General features: G+C 38.2%; 1 protein-coding gene across 1 annotated transcript; it reads right to left on the reverse strand.

Annotated features, from left to right (window-relative positions):
- Positions 1-4,530: 4,530 nt before the first annotated feature.
- On the reverse strand, positions 4,531-13,547 carry LOC122140945 (ankyrin repeat and SOCS box protein 2-like). Its single transcript, XM_042746493.1, is given in 13 exon segments — positions 4,531-5,277; positions 5,367-5,520; positions 5,606-6,167; positions 7,513-7,563; positions 7,720-7,891; positions 7,972-8,217; positions 8,469-8,624; positions 8,721-8,890; positions 9,566-9,685; positions 10,445-10,619; positions 10,622-10,661; positions 10,663-10,721; positions 13,374-13,547. Coding segments are annotated over 12 exon segments (2,043 nt in total). The 5' UTR covers positions 10,714-10,721; positions 13,374-13,547; the 3' UTR covers positions 4,531-5,131.
- Between the last annotated feature and the right edge of the window lie 7,616 nt (positions 13,548-21,163).

The raw sequence follows: 21,163 nt of genomic DNA on the forward strand, positions 1-21,163 counted from the left end.
TCTTTTGTTCACATTAATGACACAGACCGAAGGTAGGTTTAAGGCTTCTGCCTGGCACTTAAAGGGATTTTTTTTTTCTCAATTGATTACAAATTGAGAAAATATATATCACATAAATGCTGTAAACATAAAGAGACAGAGCATCAGCTAGTATTATTAAAGGTTTCAAATAACTAGTTAAAAGTAAATGTAATGCAGTTTTCATTATAATAACAATTATTTAATGACACAAGTGAAAATATAATAAATATGTAATGTAGTGCACATATTTAGCAAAATACTCCTTTCTATGGCTATTTTTCTCAACTAACCTGCTATGGTCTTTAAATTGCTTTCTTGAGGTAAATGTAACGTTCTGTGACATAATTGTTCTCCTGCTGTTTTATTGACTGATTGATTGATATTATTTAAGAGGCATATATACCTTTCGGTAAGTTGTACTGTATCTTTAAACAAAAAGTAACAGATGATCGGTTTACTTGAACTGAGGCGCTAAAGCGATGTCACGTCACATTTTCTAGCGCCAAAACGGTATTGTCTGAATTTCATAATAAAATGGACAGAAACTGAGAGCTGAGAATTTTACATAGATCAGTGAGGTGGCCTATTACAGCTGGAATATCATAACTGTTTGAAACAAAACAAAACAAAATGCAGTAGCCTACGTGTATCATTAAATGTCTGTCTCACCCACTGATCTATAATATAGATCAGTGGTCTCACCTCAGCAGTCAGGCCCCAGGGGCGCGGGAAGATGTTTTAGGTTGGGGGTGCTGTACGCGTGGGGGGGGGGTCGATTTGGTTGGTCAAACTTTTAAATACATTTTATCATTTCTGTAGTAAACGTACAAAGTCACAATCCATGTACCATTAAAAGCGGTTTTACTATGATTAGCGCAGCAGCAAGCGCGTGAGGTTGTCATGGCAACCAGATACATTGCGAGCAAATTACTTGTAAAGGCCGCGCTGTCTATTTCTGCCGAACTATCAATAAACAGGTTAAACAGAATGCACCATAAACATGTTTGCCAACAGAATCGCAAAGTAGATTTTAAGCAAATCAGCAGTGGATTACCCACTGCTTTAAAACAGATATCTGTTGGACATTATTCAAGTTAAACGCACAGGCATACAAACACATTTAGTAACGTTAAATCTTATTAAAAATGGCCGATTAAGCAGTTTATATTCTGAAACATATTTCTAGGTTGTGTTCTGTGTGCATCAAATTACATTTGGATGTAAATGGTCCTTTTCCTGACATAAATGTTCAACACTGAGCTGCTAAGGCAGCGTCTAATGGATCACCTTTATGAGGCCGTTCGGGTCTGGAGTCGGGCATCTAGCTTCATCTGTCTTTATTTTTGTTAGGTACAGATTACGCTGCAGTTGTTGTATGTTGTAAAAAAAACAAAAACAAAAAAAAAAAAAACACTAAATATCCATTCTTGTCATGCAACATGCATGTAAATGCTATTATCTGCCAAAATGCAGATTCGTCACGCGAACAACTTCTTACACAAATAAGATTGGGAAAGCCTATTAGTAAGTTTGATTTTATTTATTAATTTACTTACAATAAATAACAATAACATTTATTAAAATAACTACTTTATGTGCATATTTACTTTTGAGTTGAAAACTGTATTAATTAACAAATATTTAGTAAAATCTTTCAATCGGGGCAACGATTGAAAATAGTAGGATATTTTGCTGATTACTTATTGCAAATAGTTACAGGTATATGCACCTCATTGTAATACATTATAAACTAGTATGAGTTGAGTGTAAATTTTAATTCTAATTATTAAATGGATGCCTCCTTACTGGGGAAAAAAACCCTCCCTACACCATACCCAATACTTTATTTTCAACTTTTTGATGATTTTCTTCAATTCTGTTAAAAATAAATGCTTTTCTGATGTGATTTGAAGTTTGAAAAGGCGGAAAAAAAGTTCGCCAAAAGGGAGATACGAACCCAGGTCGATCGCTTCACTGAAGTTTTTTGCCGGCCTTCCAGCAAATAATTCATTTATCTTGACACATTTGGTGGCATCTGAATCAAGTGCTTGTCGTTTTCTCTCTCTCAACTTCTCGGCCCCCCCTTTACGCTTCGAGATTTTATTCTTTAACATATTGAATTTCGTTGCACATCATTACATCGCTGCAGTTGTAAAGCCAGGTTTAGACCATAGACTGTCAGTCTCGCAGCTCGCATCAGCTTCATGCGGCTTCGCATAAGCCCGGAACTGGACTATACAACAATATACTTACGAATATATTTACGATTAATAATGATTTAAAAAAAATACATAACCCACCGGCCCAACAAGACCGCGGCCCACCGGGAATCTCCCGGTAGTCCCGATGGCCAGTACATGCCTGCCCTCAAGCGAGAGGGTAAGACACAGAAAGAAATTTCAACGAATAGGCTGTTCCCAGAGTGCTGTATCAAGGCACCTCAGTGGGAAGTCTGTGGGAAGGAAAAAGTGTGGCAAAAAACGCTGCACAACGAGAAGAGGTGACCGGACCCTGAGGAAGATTGTGGAGAAGGACCGATTCCAGACCTTGGGGGACCTGCGGAAGCAGTGGACTGATTCTGGAGTAGAAACATCCAGAGCCACCGTGCACAGGCGTGTGCTTTTGAACCAGAAACAGCGGCAGAAGCGCCTGATCTGGGCTACAGAGAAGCAGCACTGGACTGTTGCTCAGTGGTCCAAAGTACTTTTTTCGGATGAAAGCAAATTTTGCATGTCATTCGGAAATCAAGGTGCCAGAGTCTGGAGGAAGACTGGGGAGAAGGAAATGCCAAAATGCCTGAAGTCCAGTGTCAAGTACCCACAGTCAGTGATGGTCTGGGGTGCCATGTCAGCTGCTGGTGTTGGTCCACTGTGTTTTATCAAGGGCAGGGTCAATGCAGCTAGCTATCAGGAGATTTTGGAGCACTTCATGCTTCCATCTGCTGAAAAGCTTTATGGAGATGAAGATTTCGTTTTTCAGCACGACCTGGCACCTGCTCACAGTGCCAAAACCACTGGTAAATGGTTTACTGACCATGGTATTACTGTGCTCAATTGGCCTGCCAACTCTCCTGACCTGAACCCCATAGAGAATCTGTGGGATATTGTGAAGAGAAAGTTGAGAGACGCAAGACCCAACACTCTGGATGAGCTTAAGGCCGCTATCGAAGCATCCTGGGCCTCCATAACACCTCAGCAGTGCCACAGGCTGATTGCCTCCATGCCACGCTGAAATATTTCAGTTGGTGTGCAATGAATCTAAAATATATGAAAGTTTAATTTTTATCATTACATTATGGAAAATAATGAACTTTTTCACAATATGCTAATTTTTTGAGAAGGACCTGTATATTATGTGCAAATTCAAAATGTAAACTGAGTATGTGTGTTAGATAAATACAAATATAAGTGTATAAATAGTGTTGTATGTTCAACAATTATAGTCAAGTGTTCATAAGATGAATTGGCTGAGGGAAGAAACTGTTCCTGTGCCTGGCTGTTCTGGTGCGCAGTGCTCTGTAGCACCGACCAGACGGCAACCGTTCACTGAGGGAGTGTGCTGGATGTGAGGGGTCCAGAGTGATTTTGACAGCACTTTTGCTCACTCTGGATAAGTACAGTTCTTGGAGAGTAGGGAGGCTCAACAGTCCGGACTATCCGGCGTAGTCTTCTGAGTTCAGATTTGGTAGCTGAGCTGAAATATGGACAGGAGTGGAGGTGCACCTTGCCAGAATTGGCATTTCAGCCATTGTCCACGAGATACTTCAAGGGGAGGCACTTCAAGCAGAGCGTATTGGCTGGGAAAGGAGGGGACATACTGGGAATCTGGGCAATGCCATCAGTTCTGCTCTCCACAAGCAGTCTGGCCATCTGGAAGGTGCCTTGTTCTGGCTGCCACCAGAACTGACCTGAAAAAGTGCAGGTCGGGGTCAACACCCACCTTCAAGGGCATACAGACAGCTTCTCTCTTAATATTATTGACAGCATTATCGCTGACAAAATTATGTAAATGTATTTATTTGGTAAAAGGGATATGTTTATTTACTATTTTTCTGTAAGAGCGGGAAAAATCTTCCATTTGCAAATTTAAGTTTGGCACATTAAACAGCAAGTGTTGCTGCTTGATATTGCATACGGTTTTTTCTTACCACATTATTTTACTTTATTATCTTAATTATGAACACACTTGTTTGTAATGCAAACATTTTTACTATTTACTGCACTTTGTTACCTAGAAAAGAAAATCTGTCATTATTATTGTGCACATAAGACCCATCAATGTTTGGGGTCAAAGATGTGAAATCAATTATGAAAGCAGCATAAACTGCTTTAACTTGTAATTTAATATCATGTTTTAACTAATAGTTAATTGTTGCATAGGCCTACTTCATCATTTTTGCCTCTTGTTTGTCTCTCTGCACATGGGACAACATACATGAATCACAAGATCATCAGTACTAGATATCCAAACCCACATTTTACCCAAAAAGGCAGAATAAATGAAACTCAGTTTCTTAGTTAACACTTTATTGGTAGATTGATACTGATAAGTAACTGGTTGGATGTTGTTCAAACATCAGAATTGTCACTGTAACTTATAAAGCACTGACTGAATCAGGGAAATTCATTCCAATTAAAAATAATATAATGAACAAACAAAAAACAAACCATCAAAATACTAGAAGAAAATTTACATATGACTAAGAAAATAAATAGTAAAAATACAAAACTATACACAAGCATTAAGTATATTTTTTAATACATTTCTACTACATTGCAAAAAAAAAAAAGTCAGTTACTGTTTTCTGTCATTTTTGGCTTTTATGACATTTAAAAAAAAAACATATACAGACAAAATCAAGTATGTATGTACCTACTAAATCTATCCAATACATGTTCCATAAATTCAGTTTATGCCTGATAATTACATATAAACATTTTTGGCATTTTATTTAACTATTAAGCAGTACATATTTGCAAATACTGACTCAGAACAAAAGCCATTTATTCCATAATTTTAGCTCAGTGCAAGTTCTGCAAACGGATGAATATGATTTTCTAATGGCATTGTTCTCTCTGTGTTTACTAAGAATCAACATTCAAAAGCAGGCTTAAAAGTCTTGCTCTCGTTCTTGATGATTTAGGAATTTGATCAGCCTTGGAGGAACTGGAAGCCTGTGAATTTTCTTCAGTCTTTTGATCCCAAGCAGTTTGCGGATTTTCAGTCTGCAGAGCTGCATGAGTGGGCGTGGAGGCGCTGCAATCAGAACCGGCAAATGAATACACAGGTGACTGAAATCATTTGCATATATGAATAATTTAAGCAAAAGGTATGGGTGCACATACTCGCTTTCTCTTTGATGCACTGCCACTCGTGATAACTGTCCAGATGTTCAGTGAGTCGTGCACAGAGTTTCACATGCCCAACATAGTCAAGCAGCACGTCTATAATCGGTCCTGCCCAGCGGGAGTAGTTTTCGGTGGAGATCACCTCACAGAACTAGTAAAAAGTGGTGTAAAATGTGGAAATATTCACAATATACAATGTATTACACAGTATGTAGAATTGGCTTCAGGCCACTCACCTGAACACAGGTCTTTTCTACAACTTCATCTGAATCATATCTCGGATTACGCCTAGTCTTTATAGGTGGATGAGGATTGCTGCCATAAATGCAATTGAAACATGACATGGCATCACAGCCATTATCCATTAGAAACTTCAGTAAGGTCAGATACTTCATGCAGAACATAACACTTGCTGGAAAGGTAGTTGGATGAGTTGGGATGTAAGCATTGACATTAGCACCATGTTCCACCAGCAAAGTCACTGTCTGGATGCAACCCTGCCTCAGTGCCACCAGGAGTGGGTTGAACGAGTCCAGGTTTGGATTAGCACCAGCCTTCAGGAGCATGGTGGTAGCATCGATATTGTTGTTCATGACGGAAAAGTATAGAGCTGTGCTGCGCCGATCTTCATACATCATAGAACGATCTTCAGACAGCATGGCATTGACGTCAAAGCCGGCCTCGATTAGGGCTTCAAGAATATCGTTTCTGTTGCGCTCTGCTGCTAAATGGAGGGGACTGATACCTGTACGTCTCACTCTGGCCTTGCTTGTGGCTGGGATCAGCATGGATATAATACTGAAAATGAGAAGTTGTGTGTTCTTGAGTGTTATCTTGCTAGTGAACACTAAAACAGTCTTGAATGTCAGGTTAGAATTTGACTCTTTTAGGGTGAGATGACCTTTATGAGATGGAAAAAGTATTCCATAAGACGACTAATAATATATATATAAAGCTTTGAAAGGCTTGTATGTAGTGATTAGCAATAATAGAATTATAGAGGAACAGTTCTAGGGTTGGGAACCGAAATTTTGTGTAAAAAAAAAACCGCAAGAGAATGAGTTCGTTAGGGGCCAGTGATGCAGAACAAGTTTTTGCATTTCACTGCATCTGCAATATTCCTTGTATTTCTATGTAAACGTGTTTGACCATTGCGCTCATGTTTTTTCAGTGCCTCACACATGACACTGCATTCTAAAAAAATGCAGTGTTCAAGTTAAACATAAAAAAACACCTCTACTGAATCTACAATGCGAAATAGAAAGCCTTAATAGAATAGTTTGATTTCCAAACAAATAATTCATATGAGTTAACTTGTTCTAGTGAATCAAAAACAGCGTAGTGTAGTACAATTCCTAAACAAATGGGTTTTATGAGATGTTTCTTTTTCGTGAATCAAAAAAACAAAATATGTATTCTGATTCCCTCTAATAAATTAAATAAATCAAACTTATACAGCTTACAGCTAACTGTAAATGACTGCAGTCACAGTGTGTAGTTAAAGATACAGTACACCTTAAGCGTTGTCAGTTTTTTTTTTTAAGATTTATTTTTGGCATTTTTGTCTTTTTTAGGATAGGACAGTATTTAGACAGGAAGCGAAGTGGGACACAGAGAGGGGGGACGGGATTGGGAGAGGTCTGTGAGCCAGGACTCGATCTTGGGACGCCCAAGATCCGCAACAGTGCTATATGTCGGGGCGCTTCCTATGAGGGTATTGGCGCAGACTACTCCGTTTTTTTTAAACAGTTAAACACACCTAATGCAATATTTGAATAAATATTTATTGCGTAAAAATACTGAAATAAATTTTAATGGAGCTGTTAAGGAATTGAAATAGTTGAAAGGGACTGGAAGACACGATCATCAAATTCTTTACGATTCCCATCCCTAAACATGTCATGCTATCAATAATTACACTGTGGGATGATTAGTTTTACTGTTAGGTGAGAAAAGACCCTACAGACAATAAACTAGAAGAGTTATGACATGTATGTCAGAAGAAAGAGAACTTGAATCTGAAATGGTATTTGGCAAATAAAACCATTTGCTCCAACTTGAGTTAGCTTGAGTTAAGGTTACAGGTTACAGGATTAGCACCCTCTTGTCACAGCACTGCTATAAAGCACCCATTGAGACTTACTTAGTTGCCCTGACATTTTTGCGGGTACACCCGAAAGTGAGGAGGTCTTTGCTGAAAATTAATGCAAGATTATGAGATGTACTAAACCTTAACTCTTAACAACCAATGGCCTTCGCATATAAATAAACTCTGACCTGAGAAAATTCCTCCCAAAGCAAATTCATTCCTTTATACAAATTCTTCATTTAGTGAATTATGAATTCATACCTGTCATTGCCACGCTGGGCAGCAATATGAATTGGCAATAGTCCTGTTTTGCCTGGCTTGTTGGCGTCTGCATTTTGAGATAGAAGAAACTCTACAATGTTCTCATGACCATTTTTACAGGCCTCATACAGCGCTGTGGCTCCATCTGCAGCCTGGCTGTTGAGATCTGCACCTGAATGAGGAGAGATGCATTACATGTCAGATGCATTTCATCACAAAGCAACAATGGAAATGAAACAAAAATAATGTTACCATTTTTTAAAAGCATGCGAAGTGCATCCACTTTTCCACTTTGGGCAGCCACAAAGATAGGAGTGATTCCATACATGTTGGGTATGCTGACTTTGGCTCCAGCTTTCATCAGCATCTCACAGATTTCCACATTGTTCCTGCACACACTCTCATGGAGAGCGGTCCAGCCTTGAATACAGCTCTTATTCACAGAGGCGCCGTAATTCAGTAACATGGCAACCATCGCTGGGTTCTCCTTCTCACATGCTACAGATATGTATAGAAATGCTAAAATATTCCATAACACCACTAAAGACCATATTAAATGAAGAGCAGAACCAAAAAAAAAATCTTTTTTAAGGATTGATGTTTTTAATAAAATGACATGGCTCTAAGCTGGTAATCCAGGATTTTAAACTTCAAACAAGATAGATAGACAGATATACAGATATACAGATATACAGATAGATAGATAGATAGATAGACAGACAATTGCATATTTACTAATACGATTTTACCTCTGTAAAGGGGAGTCTCCCTCTCCTTATTGGCAATATCAGGATCAGCTCCTTTCTCAAGAAGGGACTCCACACATGCTAGATGTTCCCTGGTCACAGCTATCATTAAAGCAGTCTGCCCTTTCAAAGTGCACTGGTTGATTATCCCAGGTTGAGCTATGAGAATAGTGTTCATTATCAAAGCCAGAACAATCTGATAGAACTTGGCTAAATAAAGTTCAATAGAGTAATTGTCAAATGCATGCACTCTACCTCTCAGGATAATTTTAATACATTGATCTTGTCCATAATATGTCGCCTCGTGCAAAGGAATCCATCCATCTTTATTTGGTTTAAGGAGGTTGCACCCAGGTTGCTTAACCAACAGTCTCACTGATCCCACATCTCCTTCTGAAATTGCCTTAACAATAGGCTCAGTCTCCCTAAAAAAGAAACTGCTTTCATTTTTATGCATTTAGTGTTGCAGATGAGATGTTCATTACCCCTCTTATATTCATAAATGTTAAAACATATAACATATATTACCATTTAAAAGTTTGAGGTCTTATGCATCACAACTTTTTTCAACATTGATAATAAGAAATGTTTCTTGAGAAGCACATCAGCATATTAGAATGATTTCTGAAGGATCATGTGACGTTGAAGACTGGAGCAATGATGCTGAAAATTCAGCTTTGCCATCACAGGAATAAATTATATTTTAAAATATAAACAGTCCTTTTAAATAGTAATAATACTTCACAATATTACTATTTTAATGTATTTTTTTTTTATAAATAAATGCAGCCTTAGTGAGCATGACATTTCTTTCAAAGACTTAAAATCTTACTGATCTCAAGCTTTGAAATGGTAGTGTATATATTTATGCATTTGGATTACTGCATTGCATAATGACACTGAAACACAGTATGGTTATATCTAAAACTTTTACTTATGTATAGCTCTAGAAACTTAAAATGTTTTATTAATCCTTTATATTTTTTATTATATTATATTATATCTATTTTAGTATTTTCAAACACACAAAGAACCACACTCTTCTTACATATATGGTTACTAATGAGCACACATTGTCATGTAATTGTGCAATCACTCACTCTTCAGGCTCAGGGGCGACTTGCATACTTCCATCGTATTTTCGGTAGGCCACCATTCGCTTGCCATAACCAGTCACAAAGTGACTTACTGAAATCACATCCTGTGGATTTATTGTTTCTCTTTGGACAAAAAAAAAGAAAAGAGTTGATATTGAGTTAAATTAATCACTGCACTACAACTCAAACTAGATGGGATCATTTTCAGAATTTGTATTTATTTTATTTTTTTTTACCTACACTATTTTCAAACTAAATTACCTACACTGTAACCCTTTACTGTAAAATTACAACATGTGTTATGTTTGCAATTAAACAAAACAACAACAAAAAATCTACCACTGGAAGATTAGTTTTAATGTCAACTAACAGGGGAAATTTAAACAAGTGTATTGGGGCACAGCAAAGGATAGTGTCTCTATTTTTATGCACGGTGGCATGTGAACTCGAACTGTGCTTGCTCTAATGTTGGCCTCTGAATGAAGAGGAACAGGTGTGAAGCAGTTGTGTCAGTCATCAGAGAAGATGCAGTAGTCATCTGTAATTGATATCGTGACCCCTCCTTGTGAGATGAATCATCAAAAGGGACATTTTTTATGTGGCAATACATTGACGTGCATGTTTTGATGGGTTTTACATGCAGTCTTAATTTCCTGTATTGCATAAATAATATGAAATAAATATCTATTTAAAAGAAAAATTTAGCTTGCTGTATAAGTTTAAAAATAAACATGTTGAATATCTATTAAACAATATTTTACAGTCAGCTTATGCACTCAGTAAAGGAGTCTCATTAAGCACTGCTTATTTTTATACTCACAGTGAGAGTTTGATTTATGATGGCACCTCATTTCAGTTTGAATGAAGCACATCAAACTGTACCTGGGTGGATTGGCCGGACACGCAGCGGGTTCTGTCTGCTGCTGGGGACGATGTGATGGTGGAGCTCCGCGTGGGCCTGCTGGCCTGTTTAGAACAACAGGGGTCTTCGAGTTTTCAGTGCCTGGCCCAGAGTTCGTGGGCATCAGCGATGCTCGTTCGATTGCCAGCTGCAGAGCTCATCATCAGACAGGCTGCTATAGAGACTGTAATCAGCAAAATTCCAGGTTGGAGTCTGTGGCACCCCGCATGGACACACGGCCGGCTGCCATGATGGATCCTGAGATGATCAAAACATTCATTACTTAATTAAAACTACTGAACTGACATCGGTTTGCTTGCACACTTATCACAGAAAACTGTTACTGGAAATTTCAATAGCTTGCTTGATTAGGACAGACAACTAAATTATTTAATGGTAAATCTGACAGATTTCTGATTTCATGTTTAAAAAAAAAAAAAAAAAAAAAAAAAAAAAAAAAAAAAAAAAAAATGAAATATGCTCACAGAGAGGCTGGCATTTATTTGATTAATAATACAGGTAAAAAAAGAAAACCAGTAGGTTTGTAAAATAGATTTACAATTTAAAATAACTTTTTTCTATTTAAATGTAATCAATTCTTCAGTCTCACTCTAGTATACTTCATGCATACACACACACACACATTCACAGATTCAGACCCCCTTCACTGTTATCAATTTTGTTGTTTCAGCCTGAGTACAATTGTTTAAAATTAATTTCTCATTAATCTATACTCCATACAGACAGTGAAAACAGAATTTCAGAAATGTAAATTTATTAAAAAGAAAAATCACATTTACATAAGTATCCAGACCCTTTATTTAGTACTTAGTTGAAGCACCTATGGCAGCAATTACAGCCTCAAGTCTTTTTGGGTATGACGCAACAAGCTTTGCACACCTGGATTGGGGGATTTTCTGCCATTCTTCTCTGCATCTCTCCAGAGATGTTTGATAAGGTTCAAGTCAGGGCTCTGGCTGGGCTACTCTAGGACATTGACATAGTTGTCCCTAAGCCACTCCTGTGTTGCCTTGGCTGTGTGTTTGGTGTCATTGTCCTGAAACTTTGACCTAGTTTCCGTGAAACTTTGGCCTAGTCTGAGGTGCTGAGCGCTGTAGAACCGGTTTTCATTGAGGATCTCTCTATATTTTGCTCCATTCAGCTTTCCCTCAACCCTGACCAGTCTTCCAGTCCCTGCTGCTAAAAAACACCCCACAGCATGAGGCTTAATTTTGGGTTGGTACTCTGTAGATGAGCAGAGCTGGTTTCCTTCCAACATGATGCTTAGAATTTAGATTCGTCACACCAGATATTCTTGTTTCTCAGAGGCTGAGGGTCCTTTAGGTGCTGTTTTGCAAATTCCAAGTGTGTTTTCATGCATCTTCACTGAGGAGAGGATTGAGTTTGGCCACACCGCCATAAAGCCTAGATCAGTGGAGTGTTGCAGTGATGCTTGTCCTTAGGTTTCTCCCATCTGCATATATGATCATGGAGCTCAACTAGAGTTACCATCAGGTCATTGGTCACCAGTCTAGATAAGGCCCTTCTCCATCAATTGCTCAGTTTGGCTGGGCGATCAACTCTTGGAAGAGTCCTGGTTGTGCCAAACTTCTTCCATTTGAGAATTATGGAAGCCACGATGCTCTTGGGAACCTTCAGCGCAGCAGAAACTTTTTTTCTAGCCTTCTCTAGATCTGTGCCTCAATACAAGCCTGTCTCTGAGTTCTGCAGGCAGTTCCTTTAATCTCATGGCTTGGTTTTCACTTTGATATGCATTGTCAGCTGTGAGGCCTTTTTATAGAGAGGTGTGTGCCTTTCAAATCATGTCCAATCAATTTAATTACCCACAGGTGGACTCCAATCAAGATGTAGAACCGGCTCAGAAATGATCAAGAGAAATGGGAGGCACCCAAGTGAAATTTTAAGTGTTGTCGCAAAGGGTCTGATTATGTAAATGTGACATTTAAGTTTTTTTTTTTTTTTTTAAATAAATTTATAGACATTTCTAGAATTCTGTTTTCACTTTGTCATTAAGAGGTATGGAGTGTAGATTAATAAGGGAAAAAAATGAATTTAAACAATTGTAGTATTAGGCTGCAACATAAAATTGAAAAAAGTGATATGTCAGTAAATATGTCAATAGACTTTAACTGTACTTTGAATGAAATAAATGCATTTTAAATATAGAATATAAACAATATTGTACAAATACATTTTTATTTTTTGTTTTAAATGCTGTGTGTGTGTGTGTGTGTGTGTGTGTGTGTGTTTTCAAGCCTCATTGAGAAAAGGTTGCAATAAAATGAGTCACTTACAGGAAATTTATAATTTATAAGTTTAAACATACATTTACCCTTGAAGGGATAGTTCACCAAAACTAAAAACTCTTTCATCATGTATTAACATCATTCACTTAAATTAATTCATGTTGTTTTAGACTAGAATAATTGCACCTCAAAATAAGATATTTTAAAGAATGTTGGTAACCATTGACTTCCATTGTATGGACAGAAAAATAAAAAAAAAACAAAAAAAAAAAAAAAAAAAAAAAAAAAAACACAAGACATTTCTCAAAATACATTTTTATAGAAGAAAGTCATACTGTTTTGGAACGACATGAGGGTGAGTAAATGACGGCAGAATTTTAATTTTTGAGTGAATGATCCTTTTGAAGTATTTTTAGCATAAAGAATTAACTGTACAATTATAACGTTTTAAATAGTAGGTAAACGTGCATTTAAAATAAAACATCATTTTAATTAAACCAAAGAGTGTGACTCATTACCATTGCTAAAAAAATGATGATCCTTCTCAACATTTTTACAATATTAATGCACCAATGTATACTGCACCTTCATCCAAAACACACAAAGACAAGCCAGAACAAACACCAAAAAACAAGCTACTTACCACTTCAAAATGTTTTAATTTTCTTTTTCCCTTCCTTAACTACGTGTCAGATTTCCAAACAGGAAAGGTTGTTTTGTTTATCCCAATGTCTAGTGGCACACTTGACACTTGCTTGCAGTGGGACCTGTTTAGCTCTCTGCAAAGAGAGGCCTTTAACTGTCACCCCACACCGACTGTTTAGAGTGCATTCTGAGTACACGTGATATGCAGTATGCCAAGATCAACCTCTTAGCTATTGCTGTTCTTGAGGGGTTGCAGACCTGGTGTAGATTGTCTAAAAAAATCTTTGGGCTCTAGTGCAATGAACTGTGCTTCCAGAAATATATTAGCTGAAAATATCCAAAACAGATGATTTCTTGATTGAAGTAGATTTATAAAGATAATTCATAAATAATTTTAGGGTGTAGTATGTATCTGTAAATAATAGTTGGACTTCCCTACATACATACATTGACTTTAAGTAAAGAGCCGTTAGTGCCTAAGTGGGTTAAATTGTTTGGCAGTTTTTGCTGTGTCAGGGTTACAGGTGTGTCAAAGGGCTACGAGACAAACATGACGTAGAATAGCATTGTGTGAATACCTTATTCCTTATTTATAGATGAAGCTGTTAAGTTAAGGTCAAGTGGACATATCAAGGTTATAAACTCATCTTGTACTTTGTTTGGGCTGATGTAACTGTGACCCCTTTTAGTTGTCATTGTGTATAATGGATGAATAATTTGACAAAGGTTATCAAATAAGCAAGAGGGTTGTTTGTGTAACACACTAGGTTAGTCTGCAGATTTGCACTTTTGCATTTGTGTGTGCTTGTTTCATTATGAGGTCTTCCAAAGGTCAGAAAGAAGACACCTCAGTGTTTGTTCAGACACCAGTGGTGATGTTCTGACTAATAAAAAAAAACTTGATTTTGCTTGACATTTGTAAACAATTTTGTCAAGTCAAGTCACCTTTATTTATATAGCACTTTTAACAATACAGATTGTGTCAAAGCAGCTTTACAGTATTAAATAGGAAAATAGTGTTTCAATAATGCAAAAGGACAATAGAAAACACTCAATTTATAGTTAAAGGCCGTTCATTATTGAATTCAGTAATGTCATCATCCAGCTAAGTTCAATTTAAATAGTACACCACAACTAGACTAAACAGGCTAAACAGACCAAAACTAAGCAAACTCAATAAGGCTCCGTAAATTTGCAAAAACATACTACTGCAGACTTGCACTTGCATTCTCAGACTTGCATTCTCAGACTTGCGGAGAAGGGTCTGGCTGCAGACTTGCACTTGCATTCTCAGACTTGCATTCTCAGACTTGCATTCTCAGACACTAGCGCTTCCGCTAGTGACATCACTAACAGTCTTTTTTATTTTTTATTTTGTTCTGTTTGTTGATTACTTTTTGTTTGAATCGCTCAACATTTTACAACAGTAGCCAGGTGTTGAAGACAAGAAAAAAGAAACTAAATTACGAAGTTGCTTGCAATCGCCACTTGCACTCTCAGCTACCTGCGACGTCACTTGCAGTCGACACAAATCATGCGTGTTGCCAATGGAGACAAGATGCTGTGGTGATTCAAACGATTTAAAACTAATTTAGGTACCGTAATGAGTACAGCGTCCTGCAAGAAAAAGACAAGACCCCGCAAATCCACGGCCACAAAACAGCAGAATATGAACGCGATGCACAAAGTATCTCGCTAAGCGTTTAATTTCCTCCCGTAGAAAAAACACACTTAATATGGCTTAATGTATTAAGATAGGCCTACATAAAGTGAAATTAAAAGATCAAATTCAATATATATAGTTATTATTTAATGTACAACAAAGCAAGCAGATGCCCATAAACACAATGCGCAAACTTTCACTTGTCCTCCAATACAGCAAAACGCTTAATGTGGCATAATAATGGACTACAAAGACAATTCAGGAGCCTATATGTCTTTCTCTGTTGACTTAAAGTATATACAGACCAACAAATATATGTCTGTATATGCATTATGAAATGCATTAAGTGATATTAAAAAGCATCAATGCGTTATGCGTTAACGTTAAACATTTTCCAATCATTATTAATAAAACAAACGTAATGTAACGTTAGCTTAATGGAAAAAGACAATGATATAAAAGAGTTGTAGACAGTTATTCTATATGGAAAAACGCTTAACGCGAAACTTTGCGTGTTGCATTTATTCTGGGCTCACCTGCTTGCCTGTACATACCTTGTTAGTTATGCATATTTTATTTTATTTTATTTATTTATTTTTTTTCACTTCAGAGTTTGGTCTTTATCATCTTAGTCTATTATGTCACATTATGCCATGTTTTGCGCATGTTTTGCCATGTTTTATAAATTATTCATTATATTAATAAATTGTATTGAATTTGATATTTTAATAGCATATTAAGTGTTTGTTTTTTCTACGGGAGGAAGACGCTTAGCGAGAGACTTTGCGCACTGCATTCATATTCTGCTGTATTGTGGCCGTGGATTTGCGGGTCTTGTCTTTTTCTTGCAGGACGCTGTACGTTACGGTACTAAATTAGTTTTAATCGTTTAATCACCACAGAATCTTGTCTCCATGGCAACACGCATGATTGTGTCGACTGCAAGTGACGTCGCAGGTAGCTGAGAGTGCAAGTGGCGATTGCAAGCGACTTCGTAATTTAGTTTCTTTTTTCTTGTCTTCAACACCTGGCTACTGTTGTAAAATGTTGAGAGATTCAAACAAAAAATAATAATTAAATAGAACAAAATATAAAATAAAGACTGCAAGTGATGTCACTAGCGGAAGCGCAAGTGTCTGAGAGTGCAAGTCTGAGAATGCAGCACTGAGAGTGCAAAGTGCAATCTGCAGCCAGACCTTCTTGGCTGAGTGTGTGTTATATAGTGGGTATAATTGCTTTCAGGTAAGCAGGAGATTGGTGACAGCTGTGTGCAATCATTGCATTAAGCTATGTTTGTGTAATCAGTGCAATGGATGATGGGAACTGTAGTCCGGGGTGAAGTGCAACAGTTAGTGTGCTGCAAGAGTCCATATGATGGATGAGTGTCCTCTGGTGGCGATCGGACGGAAGTCCATGGACAGGATTCATAACAGTTCTAGGTTATTACATATGGAGGTTTTAGGTCCAATAATTAACATCTCTGTTTTCTCAGAATTTAGCAGTAAGAAATTACTCATCCAGTTTTTTATATTGACTATGCATTCCTTTAGTTTTTCAAATGGTATGTTTCGCCGGGCCAGAAAGAAATATAGAGCTGAGTATTATCAGCATAACAGTGAAAGCTAACACTGTGTTTCCTGATGATATCTCCCAAGGGTAACATGTAAAGCATGAAGAGTAACAGCCCTATTACTGAGCCTTGAGGTACTCCATACTGCACTTATACACAAATATCAACGAAGGGACGAGACCTGGTTGAGCTGCACTAGAGAAGGCAACGAGTGTTATCACTATGTCGTGACACGCTATCTTTCCCAAGGCTGACGAACTTAAGAGTGGTTACAAATCATCCGGGTTTAAATCGCCCTAAAATTGATTTGATTTTTGACGCAATATCTACACTGAAGCTCGCAGGCAGATATGGTAGGGGCATGCACATTTCCTGACCAGGCGCTGAGTGGAGCCAATCACAACACACACTGGCCCGGCTAACCAATCACAGCACATTTCGTATTTCAGAAGGCGGGCCTTCATTTGATACAGGAACTATTCGAGCCATTCATGCCAGACTGGGGAGAGAGGTGTAGTAATAATGTAAAATATGTGAAAAATGATGTGTTTTTCGAACAACCTAGTACGAGAGCCTGTTCTAGTACACCCCCAAAACAAAATCAAGACTTTTTTTCAATGACTGAGCATGTTGAATCATTGTTTGTTGGGTCTTGGATGTCTGAGAAGTGACACATTGGTCTGCGTCTGTCGGCGCACTGTGAATTGGACTGAAGTTTTACTGCAGCTGGTCCACTTTACCCTGTTGCTTATTTGAGGTTTATAAAAACTGTCATTCTGGTGACCAGCTCAAACTGTCATACAGCAAGACTAGTTCAACAAACTTAAACAAAACTGTGGAGATGCAAGAGTTTTATTTCACTGCAAGTTCACAGAGACAGTCTCAAGCAAACAGAAAACACCTAAAATTTACAGTAATACTGCAGGAGTTTACACAAAACTCTAAGCTTAAATTCTGCTTAGAATCTAAAAAGTTACATTATATAACAAAAGAGAATCATTAATAATAATAACACATTAATTATAATAACAAAAAATATAGCGATATATAATAAATGATGAAAAATAATTGAAATGGTCTGGGATCCCTGCCGATTATTATTATTATTATTATTATTATTATTATTATTATTATTATTATTTGCTTAACCACTTTAAAATGGTATTTTGGTTGCTTTTAGTCAGAAAATGTAAAGAAAACGTAACATACACACGTACAACAATATATTATAATTTTACTTACCTGTTCTATCACTTGAAGCAAACATTCATCCCTTAAAAGTCTGCATTAAAAGAGAGATGCCTGTTGTGCTATTTAATTAAGCCGACTGCTGTAGCCTATGTCCAGCTTAGGCGTGTTTTCCTTTTTTTTTAATTGTATATATACTGTTTGAATGACAGCTCTGTAAATCTGTTGGCGATCAAATATTCAATATCACTACTCATCATAAGTACTTGGATCATTATCAGCGCAGCGCGAGACGTTCAAACGAATAACATGTAAATTTACTTCTCTATGAATGGTTGATACCAGAAGGGAGGCTAGCCTCCTTTACGAGCTTTTTTTTCTCAACACTTCTCAGCACTGAAAGTGAACACTCGATGCAGATTGGCTAATTTTTTTTACCAACTGAACCACGAGAGCTCATCTCTGCCCCGGCCTCCCCCTCCCCTTCCCCCTCCCCTTCCCCCTCCCCTTCCCCTTCCCCTTCTCTGTCACCTAGCGGTTGTAATTACATCAGCAGATTCAGCACATTCGCGATAGAAAAGCGGCGTTCCCCTTTCATAGGTCACTTCGATGCTGCGGTGACGTCATCGTATGGGAACCCCTTTCGATGTGACGAATGTCTGAAGCCCTATACCATCCCGCCTACCCTATTGGCCAAATAGCGCTTGGCACTGCCATACGCATGCGTATGAAACAGTGGCTTCAGTACTGGAGTTCCTTCAAGACCGTTTCTCTCATGGAGTAACACCAGCCACTCTTAAAGTTTACATGCAGCCATTTCAGCTAACCACGTATATACAGATGGTGCTTCAGTGGGCCGTCATCCCGCTGGTCTCTCGCTTTATACAAGGTTCGCGACGGCTAAGGCCTTTCCACCCTGTGCGAGTTCCTTCATGGGATTTATTCATTGTGTTGCAAGGTCTATCAGGACATCCGTTCGAGCCCATGGAAACCGTACCGGATAAAATCCTGACTTTAAAGACTTCTTGTTGCTTTATCCTCCCTCAAGAGAGTTGGGGATTTACAGGCTCTTTCTGTTTCGGCCTCGTGCATGGACTTTGCACCAGGGTCTGTGAAAGTATTACTGTGACCGAGGGCTAATTATATCCCTAAGGTCACCTCGAACTCCTTTCACTTTCAACAAGTGGTCTTGGAGGCTTTACCCCCTGCAGAGGCGGGTTAGGAGATCTGAGTCTTTGCCCTGTCAGATCGCTGAAGACTTATGTTGATCGAACAGCTCCATGGAGTGAGTCCAACCAGCTGTTTGTCTATTTTGGTGACACAAGAATAGAGGGCTAGCTGTCACAAAGCAACACATGTCCCATTGGTTGGTGGAGGCAATATCTTAAGCCTATGAGGCGCGCGGACTCACTTCGCCCTTAGGAGTTAGAGCTCATTCCACGAGAGCAGTGGCTTCAACACAAGCTTTTCTCAGTGGTTCTTCTATGGATGATATCTGTGCTGCGGCAGGATGGTCCCATCACCGAGCACTTTTATCAAGTTTTACAGTCTGGATGTGAGGACGGCTCCTGGCTCCCGGGTTCTCTCCGTTTGAGCAAATGCTTCCTTGGATCTCAGCTATCAGGTACGTCAGCCATTTATGGTATAGGGTTCCCATACGGTGACGTCGAGGCAGCATCGAAATGACCTATGAAAGGGAACATCTTGGTTACGTATGTAACCACGGTTCCCTGAATAGGGTACGAGATGCTGCGGTCCCAGCAGTTCCGTACCTTGATAGCGTTTTTTCTTCAGTTCATGAAATCTGAGCGAAATAGCACGTGGCACTCAGGTATACTATGCATACGCATGCGTAGGGGGTTGCCAAGCACTATTTGGCCAATAGGATTGGCGGGATAGTATAGGGCTTCAGACATTTGTCACACCGAAAGGTGTTCCCATATGGTGACGTCACCACAGCATCTCGTTCCCTATTCAGGGAACTTTGGTTACATACGTAACCGAGGTGCTTTCCAACTTCAGTAACATGTTATGGTATTACAGCTGTAAAAAAATTACAAACATAAAAATACACATTCTGAGACATTAACTAAAATGAATTGTGAATTTTATCAAGTTTAAATAGTCCTCCTCTCATTTTCACCTCCAAATTTTTCTGATGAGCCGCCACTGATGTTTACAGGACATCTTTATTATGCTTAGCTCCAATTCTACTCAGGAATCACTGTTAACTAATTTACAAGTACAGTACAGTTTGTCTTCATGATATTATATAATCATATAAGGTGTTAAATGTATAATGACTATCTTCACATAATAAAAAGCCTTAGTGTGCAAGTACATTTATTTATGCACCTATAAAATTACATATTGTTACGTTCTTGTTCCCCAGTCTAGGGTTGGTAGTGGGAGTTACAGGTTAAAAGGATACTCCACCCCAAAATTAAAATTTTGTCATTAATCCCCCATGTTGTTCCACACCTGTAAAAGCTTCGTTTGTCTTCGGAACACAAATTTAAGATATTTTGGATGAAAACCGAGAGGCTTGTGACTGTCCCATAGACCAGTGGTTCTCAACCACATTCCTGGAGGACCCTCAACACTGCACATTTTGCATGTCTCCTTTGTCTGACACACCCATTTCAAGTCTGTGAGTCTCTACTAATGAGCAGGTCACCTGAATCAGGTGTGTTTGATTAAGGAGACATGCAAAATGTGCAGGGATGGGGGTCCTCCAAGAATGTGGTTGAGAACCACCATGCCTGCCATAACTTGCCAAGTAAAAATACACTGTCAAGGTCCAGAAAAGTCAATGAAAAGCATCGTCAGAATAGTCAACTGCCATCAGTGATTCAATTGTAACGTTATGAAGCGACGACGACATGGGGGTAAAATGATTAATGACACTATCCCTTGTGCACTATCCCTTTAAATCAATAAAACGTGGCAGAGGATTCACTCCGTTCCTCCACCCCAGAAATGCAACAACCACTAAGTTTGGCAAACTTAAAACAATTTATTTAAAACAGCAAAAATCAAAGAAACAATAAATATCACCGGTACAGGGCCTGGCCAAAACAAAACAAAAAAAAAAAAAAAAACAGCAGCTACCTAACAGGGGGAGTACTAAATAACCTATCCAGGTTAAAAAAGAAAAAAAAAAAAAAAAAAAAAAAAAAAAAAACACACACAACAAAAAACCTTTCCTTGACTCCTTCACTGACCAAAAAAACTGGCAGGATAAACAGCTTCCACATAGAGTACAAAATAAAACTGGCAACCTTTCAAAACCTAACCATAAATCATAAAACACAACATGAAATTGCTCTTGTAGTGTCAGCACAATACAATACCTTATACCTTTTTT

The sequence above is a fragment of the Cyprinus carpio genome, chromosome B20 (assembly GCF_018340385.1).
Source record: "Cyprinus carpio isolate SPL01 chromosome B20, ASM1834038v1, whole genome shotgun sequence".
NCBI classification, from domain to species: domain Eukaryota; kingdom Metazoa; phylum Chordata; class Actinopteri; order Cypriniformes; family Cyprinidae; genus Cyprinus; species Cyprinus carpio.